The sequence below is a fragment of the Pseudonaja textilis genome, chromosome 10, assembly GCF_049901715.1.
Source record: "Pseudonaja textilis isolate UNSWEBS1 chromosome 10, rPseTex1.2, whole genome shotgun sequence".
NCBI lineage: Eukaryota > Metazoa > Chordata > Lepidosauria > Squamata > Elapidae > Pseudonaja > Pseudonaja textilis.
Window position 1 is genome coordinate 5,015,195 of NC_141999.1, and position 23,648 is coordinate 5,038,842.

The following is a 23,648-nucleotide window of genomic DNA, read 5'->3' on the forward strand; positions in this document are numbered from 1 at the left end:
GTACTTCACTCTGTGATATAAAATAAGAAATAAAAAATGATGAGCAACAGAATGCTCGATTCACATCAAAAGGTTTTAGGCAATCTCAGAAGGTCTCAATAAATGTAATGGGTTTTGAACACATCTCAATTGTTAATTGATAAGGCACTTATGATCTGTCTCATGTACATCCTGTATCTGTATAAACAATCTTTCTTCTTGTCATTTCCTCCCTTCCTTCCTCCCACTTTAAATTCTGCATCAATTTAGCCACTTTATACATCTGATCAAATGAGTTGCAGCTCAAGAAAGCTTTAAGCCATTTAATGAAATTAGTTAGCTGGAAAAGGGGCTACCAGACTCCCCGTGATTTTTTTTCTTTGCCCTCATAGACCCAACAAAGTTCTCCTCCTACAAAGCAAACTTGATTCTATCATTGAAAGGTAAATTATTTAAGGGAGAAAAACCCTTTCTTTCTTTGAAGTAACTCCTCTATTAGCAATGGATTTTACAGGTGAAGTGCCAATGAGATTCAGAAGATATTTGACTATTACACTCATTAAGTTCTTAATGGTCTCATCTGTTATTGCTTATGCCCACTGACTGTATTCTTTGGTTTCTGACAGTACAATTATTTTTGGTAATTGAGTCTTGATTACACTCGAGAGCAGACATTTAAATGTAGCTCCCAATACTGGCCATAAAAATAGTGCTCCTTTTGAAAATGGAACATGTGAAACGGGATCACACAGAATCAACTATGAAAGCCACCAGCACCCCATTGGAGGAAAGGAAAGGATGGCTTGAATGAAAAGAAAAATATATTTACATTTCCCAGGAAGAAGCAGGAATACTTTGGCCTAGGTGATGCAGGAGGGGAACAGTCTGAGCTGGAGGGTGGAATAAATGCACAATTAGTTAGGAGTTACTATGCTCCCACAAAAGATCCACGTTCAGCCCCCCCATCCTGAATTCAATTGACCCTTATTTAGCACCAATTTTGATTGATTGTTAGTAGATCCGCTTCTTGTGTATAGGTTACATGTAATAAACTTTTAGGGCTTTGTACTCAACTCCTGTTCCTGGTTCCTTGTGCCTACCAGATATTATGCAAAACAGCAAACTGCTGATTGGAATGCCTGGATGACATATTTAGCCTGGTTACCAATTTTACCCATTTTCTGAATTTGTGCAGAGTATTAGCCAAGTTTAAAAGTAACCTGTATTCATTTTCTAATTGGTAGTACCATTGAAGACTCACAGTCATCCAGTGTCTGAAGGTTGAACAACTGGACATTTTTTGTTAGCTTGAGATGTTTCACTGCTCATCAAAGGAGCTTCATCAGTCAATGCAAGTCATTAGGCAAAGAGTCCTTGGAATGTACCAACTCTTGCCATGCCAACCTCAGAGGTTTTCTTCCCAAAATGCCTTGCAGAGGAAACTCCAAAAGTTGGTGTGGCAAGAGTTGGTCCATTTCAAAGACCGATTTGCTCTGACTGATAAAGCTGCTTGACAACCACTGCCTGTCATGATTCAACCTTCAGACAATTGTTAGTGCCCATTGCTTGCATTGGAGGGATGTCAAATTCATCACTCCAAATATAATAAACAAAATCCCACAATTATTGGAAGAAAGAAGGCAGGCAACATATATAAAGCAGTTGGCCTTTAAGTCTGGAAATGAGATGAGGCCTACTGTATGTTAATGCAACTTTGAACGGTAGAATTCGTTTGTATGTGTGTGTGTTTTCATCCCTTCCCAGGTGTGTTTCCTTTTCACACTAACAAAACACTCTTTCCATGTGGGGTCAAATCCAAATCTTAGGAACCATGGCTTGGTTTCAGAGTCCAAAGGGCCAACTTATCAGGTTCTGCTGCTCCATAACTCATCTGTCCTTTTCTTAACTGTGTTTGCATTTTGCCCCTTCCTCCCCCCGCCCCGCATGCAATGGTTCTCCTTGAAAAAAAAAATCCATGCTGCTGTTTTCTATCCAGCAGACACTGAATGTGTTTTTGTTCTTGCTGAGTGGTGAGTATCAGGATCAACTGACGCTAGTTGGCACCTTGCTTGGCAAGCCATTGCTTTCTCCAGGGCATTTGGAAGAGTTGGAAGGTTAATTGACGGCTCGTGTTCCCTCCGCCACCTGCACTTCTCTTGCCAGAAGAGCGATCAAATTATGATCCTCCAACGAAGGGAATCCCATTCATCTTGCAGCCACCAGAATTTGATAGGGCAGGCAAAAAAACACAAATAAAATGAATCTCAGAGCAGAAATATGGGTTGTGTAAGTACGCAACTCTCCTTTTTCTCTGGAAATATATTACACTAATAACTAGAGCATACAAAACATTTGCTAGACCAATACTCGAATACAGCTCATCAGTCTGGAACCCACATTACGTATCTGATATTAACACAGTTGAGAAAGTCCAGAATTATTTCACAAGAAGAGTTCTTCACTCTTCTTGAGTGGAGTGGAGGAGTGGAGAACTCTTCTTGTGAATACCTTATGAATAAGGTATTCTTGTGAATACCTTGCAGAAGACCTTATGCCACCAGGCTTGAAATTCTAGACTTAGAAAACCTAGAACTACGCCGCCTTCGGTCCGATCTAAGTATAGTATATAAAATCATACATTGCAATGTCCTACCTGTCAATGAATATGTCAGCTTCAAGCATAACAATAGAAGAGCAAACAATAGATACAAACTCAAGGTTAATCGCACCAACCTTGATTGCAGGAAATATGACTTCAGCAACAGAGTGGTCAATGTCTAGAACACTCTACCTGACTCTGTGGTTTTTTTCCCCAAACCCCAAAACTTTAACCTTAGACTGTCTACTATTGACCTCACCCCTTTCCTAAGGTGTCTGTAGGGGGCGTGCATAAGAGCACCAACGTGCCTACAGTCCCTGCCCTATTGTTTCTTTTATATATTTTTTTATTTTTCTTATATGTATCCATGTTTTCATAAGTATGTTTTTACTTATACCTATTATCTTGTAAGCAATTGACAAAAATAAAATAATAAATAAATAAATAAATAAATGGTTTGCTAGGAGAAACAGAAGGCCTCTTATATGCACCCAAAAAGGTACATGAAATGATTTGAATGAAGAATCCTGCCATGTTGTTTTGGGTTTGAGGCAAGCTATCACATTCTTGGGGAGTCTTGGCAATTTGGAACTGGATCATATTTTTGATTTGATTGGGATGGTGGTTGAGCATCAAAGTCATCTCATTTAAAAAAATGCCTTCTTAGAAGGAATGGGATGAAAAATTGAAGTGTTATTGTAAAGGTTAAATTTTGGTTTCTATCTGATGTCTCTCTCTCCAGCCACTATTCCAAGGGATGGTGTTTGCTGACCAACTCTGCATTGGCTTTGAGGATGAATAAGCATGACATGGTAGCAAACAGAAGTTATAGTTATGTGTTCTTGTGTACGGATTACAGATAGACCTCAACTTATAACTGGTTGCTTAGTAACCGCTTGAAGTGAGGTACGAATACCACTCTATAAAGCCTTAGTAAGACCATACCTAGAGTACTGCATCCAGTTTTGGTCAACACATTATGGAAAAGAGGTTGAGACTTTAGAAAGAGTGCAGAGAAGAGCAACCAAGATGATTAGGGGACTGGAGGTTAAAACATATGAAGAGCGGTTACAGGAACTGGGCATAGTTAGTCTAATGAAAAGAAGGACCAAGGGGGACATGATAGCAATCTTCCAATATTTGAGGGGCTGCCACAGAGAGGAGGGGGTCAAGCTATTTTCCAAAGCACCTGAAGGCCAGACAAGAAGCAATGGATGGAAACTGATCAAGGAGAGATTCAACTTAGAAATAAGGAGAAAGTTTCTGACAGTGAGAGCAATCTACCAATGGAACAGAAGTTGCCTTCACAAGTTGTGGGAGCTTCTTGAAAGCCTGAAGGCTTTCAAGAAGAGACTGGACTGCCATCTGTCAGAAATAGTGTAGCATCTCCTGCTTGGCAGGGGGTTGGACTAGATGACCTACAAGGTCCCTTCCAACTCTGTTAATCTGTAATCTGTAAATTACAACCTACCTAAAAAAGGGAACTGACAACCTCATGTGACCACACTTTGAGTGCTTGCCAACATGCGTGCGTTTACAGCCATGTGCAGCATCCTGCAGTCATGTGACCACATTTTATGATGGTGCCAGGTTAAGGTTAAGTGCCTTAAGTGTCTCAGAGTCCAAAACTTCAAAAGGATTTATTGGGAGTTAAAAGGTGTGGCATTGCCTGGGTATAGCCAACTCTGAGACACATCATTCATTGTCACCCAGGTTTTCCCCCACCCCTGGATGTATCATAATTTGTATTCTCCAGTGAGACACATCCATATCCAAAAGTCATCAATCATGCTCCAGTTAGAATTTTGCGTAGCAGAAACTTCAGTTACCTAGTTACCATCTTGAAAACATTTATGGAATGCAGTTTCAGTTGCAAGCTGTCACACTGCTCCCCCTCCCTTTCTGTTGGCAACTCGAAAAGACCATAGAATTATTTTATGAGTTGACATTCGACTCTGCTCACTTCTTGAAGGTGACCTGTACAACACAAAAAGAAAACAAATTATTGCAGGTATAGGACCTAGGGTGGTGAACCACCCCCTGGCTTGGTTGGGTTTTCTGTGTGGAACCTTGTCACAAGGTTTGGATGTTCCTACTCTTTACCCAAGATGCCTCTGATAAGGGGTAGCCCTTCCACTTGATCAAATATTGGAGTTGTCTCCTGTGCCACCTCAAATCAAGGATTCGCTGCACCTCATAATGGGTTTGGCCTCCTATAACCATGGGGTCTGGGGGCTCATGAGGTAGGGGCCTCGGGGTCAATCCCACCAGGGGTTTTAAGAGGCTACTATGGAATACCGGGTGTATTTTTCCTAAGAATCGGGGCAACTTCAGTTGACAGATGGTTTTTCCCAACACTCAGCACTTCTGGTCTCCAGTAAAACTGTGCCTAGAGCAAACATTGGGTTTGCACTTGTGACTATGATGTTCACCTAATGACTGGGGTGGTTCCTTAGTGACTGGGGTGTTTGTACTTATGATTCTGGCATTCATACTTACGACTGCAGAATTGTAAAACTGGGTCTGTCACATGTCCAACCTGTTTTGTGAGGGTCACATGACCTATGACCATAATGGGCAGTCTCCATTACCATTGTATATTGAGGAATAGATATATAAAAAAAAGAATAGCCAATATTCTTTTATGAATCAGTCTTCCATACAGGTAGACCTCGACTTACAGCAGTTCATTCAGCGACCACTCAAAGTTACAAGGGCACTGAAAAAAGTGACTTACGACTGTTTTTCACACTTATGACTGTTGCAGCATCCCCATGGTCACATGATCAAAATTCAGATGGGTAACCAATTCATATTTATGACGGTTGCAGGGTCCTAGGGTCATGTGATCACTTTTTGCCACCTTCTGACAAACAAAGTCAATGGGAAGGCCAGATTCATTTAACCACCATGGCAAGAAAAGTCACTTCACTTAACACTTGCAATGATTCACTTAACAACCGTGGCAAGAAAAGTCGTAAAACTCACTTAACCAATGTTTCACTTAGCAACATACATTTTGGGCTCAACTGTGGTCCTAAGTCGAGGACTACATGTATTATTAATCTACAAAAGAAATCTTTATATAGAACTACTGAAGGGATTTGGGAAATGCTTTTTCAAAACTAAAAAGGTTTGTCAGCTGTGGAAGCTTGAGGAAAAATTTGTGCCCAAGCGGGGGGAAAAAAAGCCCTCCTCTTCAGTATGAAGAAGAGACAATTATAATCTTGGTGACTGGCCTTGCATTATTTTGTTCTGGTTCTGGTAGGCATTTTATAGCTCAGCTGCTGTTTGAAAAGAAGTTTATTTGGAGCCCTTATTAGACTTGTGCGTTTGAGATGTTTCAAAAAGGTTGTAATTATGTTCAGAAAAGCTAAGAAAAGAAATAGGGGAAATCATAAATAGAGAGGTGGGAAATAATAAGAATCCATGCTAATTCAGCTAGATAATAATACTTGAGAAGATTTTGGGATATTAACAAACAAACAAAACAACCCTCTTTGAACCATTGTGACTGCATGGAAGAAAGAACAGAGTAGAACAGAGATTCTATTAAAAGTTTTAAAGGGAACATAAAATGTAACAAAAACTTACATAGAATAAAGGAAGAAAAAGAGAGAAAGGGAAAAAGTGCAGAGAGAAAAGATAAAAAGAAATAGAAAAAAGCTTCCAATTTCCTTTGTGGGAAATTCAAGTATGATTGCCAAGGTATCTTACTGTGAGAATACAAAAAAGCTCACTTTTTCTATTACCTATTTTTTTTCCTAATCATCAAAACCACAAGTTTTGTTCCATCTTGAAAGTCTGGAATAGATATAAAGTAAGATTAGCTTCCAAAATTCCTTTATGTTTCCAGGCCGTAAAAGAATTTCTATAAAAAAGGCCAAGAGGTATTTTTAGAAAAGAAATGATAACCCACATAAACTTGGTTGATGTATTCTGTTTTACTGACTTTTTCCAAAGGAAAAAAACAACATGATTGTTAAGTTGTATAAATTCCTGTTGAAAATGAATATGGAGGAGGATGTAGGAGATGATTAGGCTGAGCTTGAAGGAGGGGTCGAGTATGCCATCAGTCTCGAATGCCTGCAAGAGGTCTAAGCCTAGCCCACCTTAAATTCCGTTGACCCTTATCTACTGCCAATTCACTTTGACTGCTAGTAGTTCAGATTCTTGTAGAGAGCGTTAGGGTGCAATAAACTTGGAGACATTTGAGCTGCCTTGCTTCCTGATTTATTGTACCTGACAGATGAATTTGTTAAAGATTGTAAGATCAAATAGGCGTGAAATTTTGGTTATAGCCTGATGCTAGATCAGTAGGAGTATATGTTGGGTAAAGACTGAAAATTACATTGAATTATAAGTTTAAAAGAGAATTTTGAAAAAAATGATGTACCACTGACATTTAGCACCTGATAAATTGTCAGAGTTGTATGAGAATGTGTCGAATGTAAGTTGGAAAGATGAAAAACCTTTATCTGGTGGACATATAAGAAAGCTAGGACTCACTGGAATCAGATAGGTATTTTAACCCAGCGAATTCTTAATTGGAATGTTCAGCTGAAGCAAGGGGTTTAGTTTTGGGTTTGATGGACAAATAGCTTGAAAAAAATATACCTTTGTTTTTAAATATGACAAGAGTGCAAGACTTCTGTATATGCACAGCTGGAAAGATTCACACATATCTATGAAGCAAGAATGGATGGTGAAAATTAATGGAGTTTGGTGGAGGTGGCAAAACTGACTGTTTTGATTAAAGAAAAGACTTTATCCAGCTTCATTTCTACTTGCAAACTTCCTTGGAACAAAAATAAATGAAATTTTCACATCTTGGGTTTTAACAATTAGACTTGTTTATGATTATAGATATGCTGTTTGTTATACTTTATTCTAGTTCAAAGGGTCATTGATTTATTGAGCTATTTTTTTTCTATAACTTTTCCCCTCTTTTTTGCTTTCATTCCTTGTTTTTGCTTCTTCCCTGCCTCTTCCTTTTTTTTCCATTTGATTTTTTTTCTATGCCTTTTTGTATTTTATACTTTTTTAAAAAAAATCTAGAAGCGGCTTTCAGATATGTGGATTTTGTTTTTTCTTTAATCAAGGAAGTCAATGTATTCATCTTGTCAAATTCCATCATTTTCACCAACCATTCCTGTATTGGGGTTATGTTGAACTTTTTCCACTTTTGAACACATTGTAATCTTGTTGTGGTTATCATATAAAAAAGCAGAATTCTATTCTATCATTAATCCCAAAAGAAAAATCTCTGGTTTCGTTCATCCTCAAACAATTTATAATTAGGCTCTAATCATCCATCTGGTCCAGCTGCCTATCCTGCTTTATTCTTTTTAATAGCTTTTGAAATGTCTTGTTATAGTTCATCATTTGTCTCTGTACTTCTGTAATCCTTGGTTGATTTTGTTTTCTGAGATATTCCTCTCTTGTTTTTCCTCACTGAAATATTATGTCCTCTGTATAAATTAGACTAATATTGACAAACATTTTTGTATACCCACATCAGGTGTTAGTTTACTATTTCCCTCTTATAATTTCAATCTGATGTTCTTTCTTTAATTTATGAGTTGACCACTTTAAATGGTTTATTAGCAAATTCAAAACCAATTTGTTTCACATAATTCAATTTTGTTTCCATTTTTTCTTATTGTCAACATGGATAGCTGTTGTGAAATCTTAATTTGTTGGGAATACTTGTGTTCCCTGGGAAGTCTTTAATTCTTCTTTTCTTTTTATCTCGTGCAAGAACTTTTCAATTCGGTGGTGGGATTCATTTGTTTTACTACTGGTTATGTGGGCGTGGCTCGGTGGGCGTGGCAGGGGAAGGATTCAATGGGACCCTTCTGATGCCTTAACTGGGTCAGTTGATTCTATTTTAATATTCTTGTGACATGTCACTACCTTGTCTCCACTTTAGTCAGTTAAAGATGTCTGGGAAAAAGGCCAGCCCCTCTTAGAACCCTTGCTAAACAGGTAGTGTTCATACAACACAGTCAGCCTGGTGATTGATTGATTGATTGATTGAAGGAATAGATTATATCGGTCCATTTTTTTCACAATGAGCTGATTACTCCAATGCTAATAGTTGTCAGGTTTGGCATGCTAAAGTATTCTCAGTGTACAGTAGTCTTTGAGGCTACTCTGCCTTAATATCCGGGTGAAGAATCCAAGGCCTTCGGCCTGGCAAGGCCTCCAAACACTTCACTGCAGCTTCTATTCATCTTCCCATTGTGTGCCTTTTAACAAATGGCTAAACCTCTGCCACATGCTTTTTCACCTTCTGATATTTAATTTTAATTTTCAGTCAGAGATGTATTAATTCACAGTTCTCTTATGGCTTCCCAGCTCCAATCTGGTTCAAGCAATGTCCAAATGAACACAGAAGGTCTTAATTAGCAATAGCACTTAGTCCATCCCATACCTCCTTACAGCACTCTGGGCAGATTACAATGACAGCGTATGGCCCCAAACAATCTGGATTCTTATTTTACCAAACTCAGAAGGATGGAAGGTTGAGTCAACCTTGAGCCCGTCAAGACCAACTCCAAGCTATGGGCAGAGTTAGCCTGCAATACTGCATTCCAACCAATACTGTCACCAGGGATCGTGGCGATTCATCTTCCAGTTCTTCCCCAATCTTCTTGCAGCTTTATTGGGGAAAGTTCAGCACCATGGACAGCCCAATTGAAAGATGTTTGGGAAGATGATTAAATTATCTGATTTTTTAAAAAAATGCTTAAGATGATGGGAGTTCAAAACTGTTGGTTGGCTCCATGTCAAAGGGATTCCCCCTCACCTTCATAGCCCATTGAATTGGCAGATTCAAAATATCTGCAGCTTACAGGCACAGTGGGAGCTGAATGATATCATAGAACTTATCCAGAGGTTTTGTAACTGATGTAGTACATGAGAATAACGATTGAATATACGTGATACTAAGCATCCAGGGATTTTACTTCCAAAATGAGCTTTCAAATCTGTCTAAGCTATAGCCATTTTTTTTTCATGACAGCAGAAGAGTTATGTATTAAGAAATCTCCTTTGGCATTTATATATATTTTTGTGGCAGGCAGCAGTTTTGCTATTTAACAACATAGCCCCATAAAAGATAGTCACCTCCAAATTATAGGTTTTGCAGACAGTTGCAAAGAATACCGAGGCCTGCAAGAAGAACCAGCCTACCAATCCAGGACCAAATGAAGGCTGATTCCCTCCCACCCACCCACCCCGAAGCAAAAAAACCAACAACAATCACCCAGCAAAGAAAGCCTCACATACTTTAGGGCAAGTGGTTGATTAGAAGATACAGTGACACTCTGCAAGGTTAAGGGAAGTAGAAGAAAAGCAAGGCAGGTGAATGGACAGGATCAAAGAGATGATGAGAATGTCTTTTGAAAGAACTGTTGAGTTATTATTAAAGGAAGGAGACAGGAGCGTTGATCCTTGCAGTCACCGGGTGTCAGGTACAATCCCATGGTATTGTAGCCAAACAGATTGAGTTGGTTTGCTGCCTTAGATAGAAATGCTGTATTTATCTGGTTTTATTTCATCTATTGTTTCAGAGAGCCAGTTTGATATAGAAGGTAAGGCTCCAGGCTAGAAGCCAGGAGACTCTGCATTCTAGTCCTGCCTCAGGCATGAAAGGCAGCTGGGTGACTTTGAGCCAGTCCCTTTCTCTCAGCCCAATCCATCTCTCAGGGTTGTTGTTGAGGGGAAAATAGGAGGAGAAAGGAGTATTAGGTACGTTCATCACCTTGAGTTACTTATACAAATAATAAAAGATGGGATTAAACATGAATGAATTTATCTCCCAGAAGGTCTCTCTCCTGGGCTGTAAAAATATTTTTAAAAATCCTACAATATTGTTTGATGTAATTTCATTATCTCCCAAACTGTCCCCTTATTTCTGTGAATTGTGCCTAATAATTGTTTAATTGGTTATTATAGTTTACTCCGTGAGTTATAATGCTGTTGTAAACTGCATTGTATTTATAAAATTTTAAAAAAATGAACATTGGGTGCAGACAGAGACAGATACAGAGTACAGGAGGAGAGGTTAAATCCGCTTATCAGAATTTTGCTTTGCATCTATGTATTTTTATGTAGGTTATATGAGTACATTGGTCCAGGGATGGCTTCTGAATTTAAAAAAAGAGTTCTGTGCCTATTTATATATTTAGTTTTAGGCACTTCCTAACTCCCAAGCCACTCTGGCCAACTTGTACTATCAATATTCTTGGCAGGCCTACCATTCCCAAAATAAGCATTTCTGCAAGTTACCTGTGTAGTATATAAATGAATGAACCAGTCTGCCATTCCCTTAGCATTCCCTTAGTTGGAGCATGACTCACGGTGTGAAGGTCAATGTGGTTCAGTGTACAATCAATGGAGATGAGTCACCATTCAAAAAGCTGGAGGAGATGCCATGTCAAATTAGTCCACTGGCCCCTCTTGTGGTCTTCCCCAGCGACAGTTTGTTGCTGTTGTTGCTGTTCCATAGAGCTGTTTGCTTTAGTTCTATAAAAAGTAGTATGAAACTGATCTACTGCCAGCAGGTCTCTTCTTGACCTTCAAACCCATTGAAAGTCTTACCTGCTGTGATGTTCTAGCTGAACATTTTCCAAAAACATTCCTCAGAGGACTGTAGGTCAAACTGGGAAAGAAAGAAGAACATGATTTGTGGACATGAGGAAATGCTCAAGGGTTCACATGACTAGTTATTATTTTGTGCAAAACAAAGTTTCTGTCTATAGATCACTGATCCCCAATTTGGAACCCCCAGGGAATTTCAGCTACAATGATTGTTGTGGCTGAACACCTTCTCCAGCAGTGACAGATTGAGACAAAGGATTTTCATTTTTGTTGACCATGCTTATTGGTGGAAGAACATCAAATGGCTTCTGGAATGTACTATACAGGGATGTCTCCTGAATGGGTCAAATTTGGGATACGTTTGTGAAAACAGTTTTATGTAACAAGACATTGAAAAAAGGTAGAGGGTTTTTTTTAAAGTTAACTGGGATGTTAACATCATAAATTATAATCGGACAGCATTATAGGAAAGCCTGGATTGAACATAGCCAAGATGATCAAGTGCTAAATAGTGTGTGGGTCTGCAAGACTGGAGTCAATGAGACCTGTATTGTTAAAGACATTGTCAAGATCTATCGCAAACTAAAATATCTCTGTTATTTGTCTACAATAGTGAGCCCTTAGGCCAGGTCAGGAAATAGCCAGGATCGCAGGAATTCTACTTTATTGTTATAGGGTATGATAAAAGAAACTTGAAAGCCCACCAGTGTTTCCTGAAGACCAGTCCCCCTCTTATGGGAGACAAAAATCAAACTGAGGTTATTTTGAGATTCATCTCATGTTTTCCAAGAACTGAGTTGTTGTTTTTCCTGAATGGTTTATCCACTCTTTCGTCTAGGTTATCACCACATTCCCCTCCAAAAAATATGGAGTAATTATTTAATATGGAGTATTTTTGCCATCCTCCTGAGAGCTAGCAGTGAGCTTGCCAAAACTTGCTCTGTCTTACCACAATTTATTGAACTGACTGTTCAGAAACCATGGTTCACAAATAACACATGATAGTTTCATATGAACCTAGATCCTGAGAAGTTGATAAGGCAGGAGGACATTTTGGAGATGTTAAGAGCTACTATAATTATAATTTTTAGATTAGAAAGCTGATGAATTGGGCAGACTCAAGGCAGCTTGAATCCCTCCATCTTGAGTACTTAGCTGCCTCTTCTGTAACTCCAACTATGTAGGCTTATCTTCAAGTTTCATAATTTTTGTCCCTTTCAATAGACCAATGTTTCTAAACTTTGGCAACTTTGAGTAGATTTCTAAATGCTGGCTGGGAAATTCTGGGAGTTGAAGTCCCCTCATTTTAAAGTCCTTGTGGTTGAGAAAAACTGCACGATGTAGATGTTATAGTACTCCTCAACGTATGACCGATTGCTTAATGACTGTTTGAGGTTATGATGGACAACCCCAAAAGGTATTTGTGACCTAGTTTCAAAGTTCCAACAGCTGCTCCCTCCTTGCAGACACATGACTGCATTTTGGGCACTTGGCAATTTAAGATATTTTTGTTGAAAACCAATGATTACTGCCAGGTTTCAGTAAAAGTACCCCACTCCATAGAGAACAATGGGTTCACTTAACAACAGCAGCAGTTGTTTAATGCTGATTTCTTAATGACCACCACAACAAAGGTTGTAAAATAGGGGCAGTCATGTAGTGTCCCTTTATGACAAATACAACTGCAATAGGCTGGGCTCCATTATGTTTATAAATCAAAGACTATCACTACTATAAAAGTGGGAGGATTTTCTTGGGCTGTTTTTTTTAAAAAAAAATTATTATTATTCCTTGAAATTACAGCCAGCAAGTGTTTCTGAACCTGCTCCTTCTTGGGAGAGTGGGGGAGATTCACCTTCTGCCTGCAAATTGGAGAACAGTGGCCCAAAGCTGAATTCGTGTGGTAGAATGTATTCTGGATTCCCAGGAGGGAGGGGAAGCTATCCAGAGAGCAAAAAGGTAGCAGAGCTTGGAAAGTTTGGTCAGCAGGAAGAGGATTAAAATATACCATCCCTAGCAGTTCCCAAAATAAAACTGCAGTTATCCAAATAGCTGCTTTAGTCTGGCAAGATTCCGTCTATAGATGAAGAACAATAAAGGAAACTATTCTTAAGTACCTCCATGTGTCCTTCTTGGTTATTGGGACCTGACCATCCCAGACTGAAGGAACAAATAAAAGGGTTTCCTTTCAGCAGAATTCCACACTTTGCATGCTTCTCTATACAGATTCCAGGTTGATCCCCTTTGCTTCTTTTCTCCTCATCTGCTATCTTGATTCTTAGAGTCAGATGAGATTTTATAAATTGAAGATATCTAAATCCGCCCTTGATGTCTCTGAGTGGTATCTGGCCCTTGAAGTCTGCAGCTCACACCCTTTCTCTGGGCAGTAGGAGCTCTGCTAGATCTCCTTCCTGCCTCTGGGGACTGACCTGCTGGAGGATGCTGGCACATAAATTAGTATTAGTGATGGGATGACAAAGCACGAGGCTGGTTTTGCAAAAAGGAACAGAAAGAAGAAATGGGTTGGGAGAAGGGGGGGCAAGAGGATGAAGTGTTGCCATGGTGACCTGTGAATGAGACACCACGGCGCATGTGAAGTGTTGATTAGGAAAGAAATTGAATGCCAAAAGGAGCTAAAAGGATATTACCAATTGCTTTCCTGCTTTTGTAAGACTACACCGCTTGCTTTCTTCCACAGCTGTTCCTCATTGGATGGCCTGTGAGATCTTGTGCCTGGAAATCAACAAAAAATGTTCAAATTCACCTGCTAAATTCTTAACTAAGGAATGCTCAGGAATGAGTTTTGTATGTGTGCTAATACAAGGGCCATGGGGAATCAATCCAACTGGCCAAATCGGCCAAATATGGAGTGTAAATCTCAGAGTAGGTTTGTTGGTGTTACAAGTATGTCAACAATCATGGAATGGGTGCTTCAATTGTGGAAGATTGACAAGATTATGCTCTCGCAAACCATAGGACCCACTGCTTGAGATAATGTATTGGTTGGGAAGGAACGGTAGCAATGCACACTTGAGTTCTAGATAATTGATGGTTCTAATTTATCTATTTTTAAAATTGCTGTAATCCTAAAGAGGAAATGTATATGCGCCTTCAAGTCAGTTTTTGACTCCTGATGACTGTCTGGACAGGTCTCTGCAGTTTTCTTGGCAAGATTCCAGAAGTGGTTTGCCACTGCCTCCTTCCCAGGGTTGAGAAAAAGGGATAAGTTCACCCAGCTGGCTTTGTATCCAAGGTGGGATTACAACTGCCACCTTCCGGTGTCTATCCTGATGCCTTAACCATTACACGAACTGGCTCTCGAAATACATTGTGGGATGAGTTAAATATCATTGGATAGATCATTGCTTCTTAAAATATTGGATTTTAATGCAAGCTGAAGCCAAACTGGCTCTCCAAGTTATCACAGGAGAATCTTAAAAAGAGCATTTTTTTTTTTAAAAAAATGGCAAAATCAGATTTTATTTATCACCTTTCTATACTGCCCATTTCACCTAAGCAATTCCAGACATTTTACAAGCTATTATGTGCTTCTAGTTCTTGCAGCATTAAAGTTTGGAGGCAGAATGTGGCAGATATGTCAGATATCTGGCTTTTTACACTTTGCACACCTTTTGCAGTTGTAGATTCATGTCAGCAAATTGGCTATCATTAAAATCTTCAGTTCTGGAGACTTCCTTCTACGTTTATGAAGTCTTTTGTGTGTGTGTGTGTGTGTGCGTGTGTCTATTTAATACAATTGTTTGCATGAAATAGTCTCATGTGGAATTTGTTTGATATCGAACCCTGTGATTAATGGAATGATTCTTAGAGCCACCTAGTGAGCATCTGGCAAGATGTAATTTCATTTGGCAATTTTCTCCTGCCTAAAAATTAGCCATTATTTCTGCTGCTGCAAAGGGTGGATTTGATGACTTGGAAAAGACCCCCTTAGTTCAAGGCTCCCCACTTGATGTAAATTGTAACCTCAGAAACTGAGTTAATATTTCAAAAATAAGTTCTGAATTGAATGCACAGCTCATGCCATGCCTTGCATTGCACTTGTTCTAGAGGCCAATGGAAGTATGTTATTGTTAGTTTTTTTTTTAATGTAGTCTTTTTTTGGAACGTTGGTTCATCTCAGGGAATTGGGATGGCATGGGGACCAGAAATGCCTTTGGAGCATGCAGTGAAAAGGCACTGCTTTTATATCAAATGCTGGTGTCCGTTTTTCCATTCTTCTCCTAACCCTTGTTCTACAGAGTAAAGTATGCTTTGAGGGGAATTGTCAGGCGAGATACTGTAGCTCAGAGCAAAAGCACCTAGAAGTACTAATTTTATCTTAATTGTAAGGTTATGTCAGTATTTCTGAACTTGGTGACTTGAAGAAGTGGGACTTCAAGTCCCAGAATTCCATAGCCAGCATGTTTTCCACACTTATTCAAGTCCATAACTCTTCAAGTTACCAAGGTTGAGATACAAAATCTTGCAAGTCTGAAAATATCTCTCTCCACCATCATCTTTACATTTCAAGAAACTAATGAGGGTCCCTCCTGAGGCATTTGCTCCACCCTCATTTTTTTCTGTGGGCTCAGCTGCCTCTTATCTGATTGATCCTGAGGTTCGGCTCTTCCTCCTGTATCCCAAGGTCATTCTCACATACCATTAAGGGGATTGACCAACTGGGATTCCCATCACCTTTGCCAGAGGAAAAGATCATGTCTAAAGCTTGGTATCTGAACAATAAAACTAAAGCATGAAGGGGTTGTTTCCTTTCCTATCCGATCAGGAGAATATTAGTTTCTGTGCAGCTCTGCAAATTAGACCGAGGAGCAGGAGAAAGCCTCGAGGAGGGGCAAATTTACTGCTCTGAATTCATTGTTGCGAATTCTGAAGTTGGCTCTTTGTAGGGGACGATCAAGTTGTTTTGGGCATGTCGGACTACCCACCAGAAAATTAAATGTGCATCAGGGAGCTAAATGCTGATAAATCAGTTGCTTTGGATGGGTGTCCCATACCAAGTAGGAATTAAGCTACATGCAAGTGGTGGGTGGCTGGATGTCAGCACCAGGGTTTAACTCCTAATCCTTTTCTCCCACTCTTTATTCAGTAGACTTTTAGCTGTTCTTTTCTTGGCCTTGGGAGTCGGAGATACCTGTTCCATGTTTATGTAATATTCTGTCTGGCCTGAGAATGGTGGCTTTGCCAATGACAAATGCCAGCCTTTACAGCAACACACCCTGTATTTTATAAAGCAACCTGACAGCAACAATCAGGAGCAGTCACATTTATGTCAGTGCCCTGAAGAACGTTCTTCCTCCTCCCTCAATAGGCATACGAAAAAATCAGGTGGTAGTTTTCTGCAGGCACCACTGTGTGAAGACAGTGATCTGTGAGCCAGGAGGAGCACATGTGAACCTTAAAAACTCAGTCAATAGGCTTTGGAGTGATATTGTTTTGGGGGTGAGCAAGATGGGTCTACTTGGGGGTGTCAGGTACAGTACCTTCTCTAGCAGGAGGCAGGCAGTATGTGACCTGTTTCATTCTGATTCATGGTCACAAAGAATTGCAACTTTGCTCGATCGTAGGACAGATCCACATTTTGTTTTCCTTGGATACATTTGAATTTGCTAATTATGCAACCTGAGTAAGTTGCCACTTTGCTGTACCTTACCTCAAGCTGTAGCATACGGATGATAACGATGATTGACATCTGTTGCTTTTTTATGGCAAAGTCTGTTCCCTCTACAGGGTCAGAAAGTTCTTTTTTCAAACATCTCTTATAATAAATGGATTGTAATATACAACCCAAACTACCTGGTTCCTGGATTAATGACTTTCTGGGTTTAAAACAACAATTGGCTCATCTCTTGTCTTTCTGTCCTCATCATTCCTGATGGAAAGACACCTGTAAGGGCTTTCTGTTGGTTCTTCTCAGATGGTTAGATTTTATGTGGAAGAGATGGTCTTACAGATACCCAGGACCTATTCGTGTCACATAATAAGCCATTAATGATGCATTGAATTGTACCTGGAAGCCAGCTGGCAAATAGTGCCACTCTCTCAGAAGTGGAGTTATAAGGAAAAATCAGGATTGAATTATTACCATGTAGACAACCGTAGCTTCTGAATGGTCTTTACGATGAGCCCGTGCACAGTGAATTTCAGTAGCCTGGTTGTGAGGTAATAAACACTTGAATAAACATGAATAAAACCACCTGATGCAGGAAACACCTGAAACATTAGCCAAAGTCAGAGGAAAGCTTTCCTGGCCATCTATCAAGAGATATGAGTCCAGGAGATTGCCAGTTTGCAAATCTGGTCTTTATTTGGGAGTGCATCTTCATGCAGAGACAAAGTTGGAAGTTTTCTAGAATTGGAGGACTTTGGAATCAACAGAAACTGTTATCTTGCTATGTTTAATACCAGGCTAACCACACAGATTGAATTCAGGGACATTCTAAACTGCAAAAAAGCCCTAACCAAGGTTAAAATTAATCAAACTTAGTATATTGTCCAAATGAGGCTGTTAGGGTTGTAAATGACCTAGGTGAGCTTGCAGAAATACCATAGTCAGAGTATGGCCATTTAAAACTTTGTTCTAGAATGGAAGTCCTCTAATGTATTTGCAACCAACTGATTGACTGACTATCATCTTTGTTGCTTTTGTCTGTACGCTTTCTAGCATCTCAACAGGTCTGGAGGCTAAATCATGTGATGAACAATTGATATATGTCTAGCCTAAGGCAGAGAAGGACTAGTGGGTGACATGGTAATTGTCTTCCAATATTTGAGGAGCTGTCACCAACAAAAGAGGTTTTACCTGTTCTCCAAAGTATCTGAGGTCAGGACAAGAAATATTGGGATGAAGATCATTAAAAAAAAGATTCAGTTTAGAATTATGGAGAGATTTCCTGTCAGAGAAGAATGGCTTACCTCCAGAAGTTGTGGTTTCTCCATCACTGGAGGATTTCAAGAGACTGTACAACCATTTGTATGGAACAGTACAGTGTCTCCTGCTTGAACAAGGGGTTGGACTAAAAGATCCCCAAGTCCCTTCCAACCCTGTTATGTTATGTTCTTTATTCTAAATATCCTGACTTATACACCTATTGCATTTATATTTCACTGAAGTGGATGTCTGTCCAAACAAAAAACAATTACAAGTTTTTCATCAGATCACGAACAAAAGCATTAAAAAAGGGTTATATGGAAGCCTGCAGAGACCATCAGCGCTGGTCCCTGGATTTGGGGAGCCCAGGGGGTGAGATGTTCTTATGGGTCCTGCTCCCAGGGGCAGCCATTCCCCCTAACTTGCCACTATTTCTGTCAAGAGTATTTGCTTTTCACTCCTTCTGGGTCTAATCTGCTCAGGCTCCCAGAGGGAGAAACTTGTGGTAGTGACTACTCATCCTTGCTTCATTGTTTGCTTGCAAACAGAAGGCAGAAGACTTTTGGAATTGTCCCTTGGTAGAACACGGGCTTTGCAGATATTCCATAACACTGTCTGTGCATACTAACCCTTAAAAGCAGACCTAACTGCCCAGGCAACTGTTCAGATTCAATCTCTGATGGCTTTCCAAAGAAAGAAGGAGGAGGAGAGGCAAATCAGCACTTCTGGTTCACTCAAAAGGGATTGCTTTCATTTGAGAATGCAGAAGACTGGGGCCCTTTGCGTCCATCCAAAGGCTAGGGGTAAGCAGAAAAAAACTTAACCAGCATCAGCATGGATCTCCCTGAATGTGTTGTAGGACAAGTCCTATCCTTTCCTGGCTGTGAGATGATGTCCCTGGCCTGCTTGACACTCTATTTGTGGTTTCCCTCTCCCAGATGGTGGTTTAAAGAAACTCCGAAGTAACATTCGTCGCAGCACAGAAACTGGGATTGCAGTGGAGATGAGAAACAGGGTTACCCGTCAAGGCAGTCGGGAATCAACTGATGGAAGTACTAACAGCAACAGCTCCGATGGCACGTAAGTCCTGCTATTCATTAACACAATCATTGAACAAAGAGTAGACATTGCACAGAGAATATAAAAAACAAGTGTTACACTTGTTTTAAAAGGAAAATGTCCTGCTAATATTAGTTCATAGATAGGAGCCCCCCAAAAACTGAAATGTCTTTCAGTTGCTTTATTGTCCCATCTCATGTGAAGGTAGGAAGAAGGTATAAATAATATGGAATAAAATGCAGGAGGAGAAGGATGCATCTTTTTTTCTGCATGTTCTTTCAAGCTATGTCTTCTTTTTCTCACAAACCGTATTTCTTATCCTTTCCTTCAGATTCATTTTTCCCACAACCAAGCTGGGAGTTGAAAGCCAGTTCAGCGACTTCCTAGATGGTCTTGGACCAGCGCAAATTGTAGGGCGACAAACACTGGCTACTCCACCAATGGGTGAGTGAACCTTTGGTGACCATCTCAGCCCTTTTGAGGTTCAGGGTTATTTGATGGAGGAGGGTCTCATTTGGATCTTTCTTAATTAACAGTCTCCCTGGGTCCATGTTTTGTGAGGGACTATGTAGAGTGCATATATGTATGTGTGTATGTATGTATGCAAATTTGACATGAATCAGGTTTAGCTGTCTGCAAATTTCAGAAGGGGAGTGGGACTCAAGTTGTTAAAGTTGCTTTAGGATGTACACAATATTCTAGGACTATTTTTAATTCAGGCTTCTTTTATCTTAACATGTGAATAGATCAAGGTAAGTTGTAATTAATTTTCCATGTTGATTTAAGGAGAGTGTAATTCATTTTGGTAAAAACTCATGGATAAAGAATCTGTGATTCCCCTGGTGCTGCTGAATTTATTTATTTATTTATTTTTATTTATGGGTTAAATTTATACGCTTTCCATTTCTCTTACCCTTGGCCGTGTTCCTTAGATTTCCTGGAAGGTATGATTCAGCAGTTTTTGGAGAACACTTAACAGCTCAGTCACAATTCCATGGTTTCCATAATTTAAAAAGGTCTCCTAATATAGAGCTACCACAAAACGTTAAGATGAGCCAAAACACCACAGTCACACATGGAAATGGGACAAGTGTGAAGGGCAAAAAGCTATTCTTTATTATTCTTTATTACATCCCCCCCAAAAAAACATGTTGAATTTTGAAGGAAGACATTTTTCTCAGAGGAATAATATTAATCTAACAGCTTATTAAAGAAGAATGCACACCAACTGTTTTGGGACTTCTTAAAAATAAAGGATACTTTTTCCCCCTTTCACACTGTTTTTCTCTCTCTTAATTTTGCACAATCACTTGTGGACAGCACAAAGTTCTTGAGTTGTGTCCATGCTGACTTTACCGCTGCTGCTTCCTAGGTGATGTCCACATTGCGATGATTGACCGGAATGGACAACTAGAAGTGGAAGTGATAGAAGCTCGAGACCTCACACCCAAAGTAGCAGCTAAATCTTTTCCTTGTAAGTAATTCCTTCCCAGATAAGACTGAGTAGAGATAAGATGAAAAGCTGTCTGGAACAATTCTTGGTATTTACAGAAAGTCGTTCATCTAGTTTATGTCTGTTCTTTAAAATACCGCAGATGTACATTCAGCCAATCAACCAAGAAACGTCTAAGCAAATTAGTATGTTTTGAAGTCAATTCAAATTTTTTAAAAACTGGGAAGCTAAATATTTTTTACTGTGACAGCAAAATTCTCACCCAGTCAAAAGCAGGCAGCCGGCTGCTTTGGTTACCCAAACTGGATCTGGTTGTTACTCAAAGTAGACTGAAAATTCCTTCCCTTCACTTCTAGTCCTTTACACAGAGCTGGCAGGAGGAAGTGGCAAAGTAATTTGAAGATTTTAAGATCTCAATAGCAATAGCACTTAGGGTTATATACTACTTCACAGTGCTTTACGGCCCTCAAAAAATGGTTTACAGAACCTCCAATAATCTGGGTCCTCATTTTATTGACCTCGGAAGGATGATAGGCTGAGCCAGCCTGGAGCCACCCAGAATTGAACTCCTGGAAATCCCATTTTAATGCACGGAAGTAATTGAAATCCTTCCCTAATGATTTGCAGGCTTTTCTACAATAAATGGAAATGTTTGTATCTTTGTGTACCCTGTTAAGTGTTGTATTCCTGTTTCCTGGGTAGAATCCCCATACACAGCTATAGGTATAGCTGTACTATGTTGAATCTGGGTTGCTGGATTAACTCAGCCTTTAATATAATAGGCAATTCCATTAAAATGTACTTAATCACATTCTTTATTTATAAAATATCTGTGGCCTAGGATTGAGAACTTCCACTTAAATCAAATAAATTGGATTTGAGTTTCTTGGCACATGCAGGTAGCAGTCCTTGAGAAGGATCCGAAATTGAATCTAGCAATTACAATTATAAACCAGGAGAGTCATAAAACAGGTTGCCGTGTTACCAAGCCCAGTTTTATGACCTTTTTTTGCAATGGTGACACCATGGTCATTAAGCAAAACCCATTGCTTATTATGGGGCTTTTTTTTTTTTTTTTGGCCAAAAACCAGAAGCAAAGACCAATTTCTGGTGAAATCATTGTAAATCGCAATCATGTGACCAAGGGGTGCTGCAAATGGCCAAGTACCCCAAGTGAAGTCACATGACTACAAGGGAGGCCCAACATCAGAATTTTGAAACTGGGTCTGTGGTAACTTAGAATGATTGCTAAGCAACCAGTTATAAGTTGAGGACTACCTACAGAGGGTTTTGCCAGCCAAAAATGTTATTGCAAGCATGAAAGCATCCTTGAGGGGACCTGAGCTTGGTTGTTTTCTTATGGACGTTTCATTACCCAAACTAGATAACATCTTCAATAACAAGCACTTATGATGTTATCTAGTCAAATAATGAAACATCTGCAAGAAAACAACCCAGCTCGGAGAGCACCAGCTCTGTAGCTCACAGTTTAAATGCGACTCCTCATTTCAATCCTGAGCTACAATATTCTCCTTTATTGGTAAAGCAGGTTTGCCATCGCCCACAGGAATGCGCAAATATACTTCTACAGATGCATCTGGTAGAACATTGAAAACATCCCAGCCTGGGGTGGAATAGCTATTATTAAGCTGCCTGCTTTTATTTCCCTCTCTCTGCCAATACAGCTACGTATGTTAAAGTGTATCTGCTGGAAAATGGGGCTTGCTTGGCTAAGAAGAAAACAAAGGCTGTCAAGAAGAACTATGACCCACTCTACCAGCAGGCCCTTCTGTTTGACGAGGGCCCTCAGGGTAAAATGCTACAGGTGAATGCTTTCCTCCTCTTTGAAGGGTAAGAGGATCCCCCTTCTGCCCATATGCATTTTAGAGCCATAATTCAGCCACAGGCCTACTGAGATGCCCTCACAGCAGTTCTCCGGTGTCCCCTTGGGAGAGAACCTCCTACTAGATTTTAGACAGGCAACATATATAGGTCCAGTAGAAATTCTAGTCAGTTTCTCTGTGGCCTTTATGGGAAAGTGATTCTGGTAGCTATTAAGTAGACAATCTGTATGGCTACAGATTCCTGTTGGGTGGTCCTCTGAAAGGGTCTCTGGTGTCCACATCAGAAATAAGGTCTTAGCTGCTTTCAGCTGGGGAACTTGTAAGGTTCCCATGAGAGGTTCTGAGGCCCCAGTAGGGAGATTGAATGCTATGAAGATACTTGAAACTGAAGAAGAGGATTATCATGAATTGCCTCAACTATTGACTTTAAAATCTAGTTTTTTATGAGGTCCCAATTTAGATAAAAATGGAGATATTTGGCTTCAGGAAGATGCTGAGTTTAAAATTCAATTCAGGAGTTAAAAGTGAGGAACAAATGGCTTTTCAGATACTGCTAAGGAAGTCTTCCAGAAATCAAGGGAGGTATTGTTCAATGCTAAACATGGAAAAACACAGGTTTCACATTCCTGAAGAAAGAAATAGTAGTTTGATGGAGAATCAGAAAAATATTTCCCTGAAATCTTACTGGGGATCTTGGTATAAGCAAGATTTTTATTTTGAGCAATGGGATTTCATAGGGTTGGTTGTATGGTGCCCAAAGTCACTTTATGTGAGATGAGTGGCCATGCAAATTTGATTATTAAATAAATACAATAAATAAAAGGCAACTTTCCATAAATGATGAGTTATTAATGGCACCGGAGCTAAAATTATTGACTCATTTTTAGTTGAAAGAGCAATTTATGTTATACTTTGTCATGAGCTTGTCAAAAACAGATCATGCCAGACTAACCTTATTGCATTCTTTGGCAAAGTGACAAAATTAGTGGGCCAGAGGAATGCTGTTGATATAATTTACTTGGACTTCAGTAAGGCTTTTGATAAAAGTAGTCCATAACCTTGATAAAGTAGAAAAATGTGGGTTAGACAGCATCACCACCAGATGGATTCATAACTGGCTGACCAACTACACTCAATCTGTAGTCCTCAATGGAACTGCATCTACATGGGGGGAGGGGGGGGAGTATGTAGTGGGGTACCCCAAGGCTGTGCTTTAGG

General features: G+C 39.7%; 1 protein-coding gene across 3 annotated transcripts in view; it reads left to right on the plus strand.

Annotated features, from left to right (window-relative positions):
- Window positions 1-23,648, plus strand: part of RIMS3 (regulating synaptic membrane exocytosis 3) — a 66,352-nt gene that overhangs the window by 32,090 nt on the left and 10,614 nt on the right. For 2 of the 3 annotated variants that reach the window (XM_087939562.1, XM_026702693.2), the window contains exons 3-6: window positions 19,013-19,154; window positions 19,465-19,577; window positions 20,506-20,607; window positions 22,272-22,411. In XM_087939562.1, the coding sequence (XP_087795688.1) occupies window positions 19,013-19,154; window positions 19,465-19,577; window positions 20,506-20,607; window positions 22,272-22,411 (497 nt within the window). Of the gene's footprint in view, window positions 1-19,012; window positions 19,155-19,464; window positions 19,578-20,505; window positions 20,608-22,271; window positions 22,438-23,648 lie in introns of all 3 variants that reach the window. The other variant, XM_087939564.1, reaches the window with a different exon arrangement.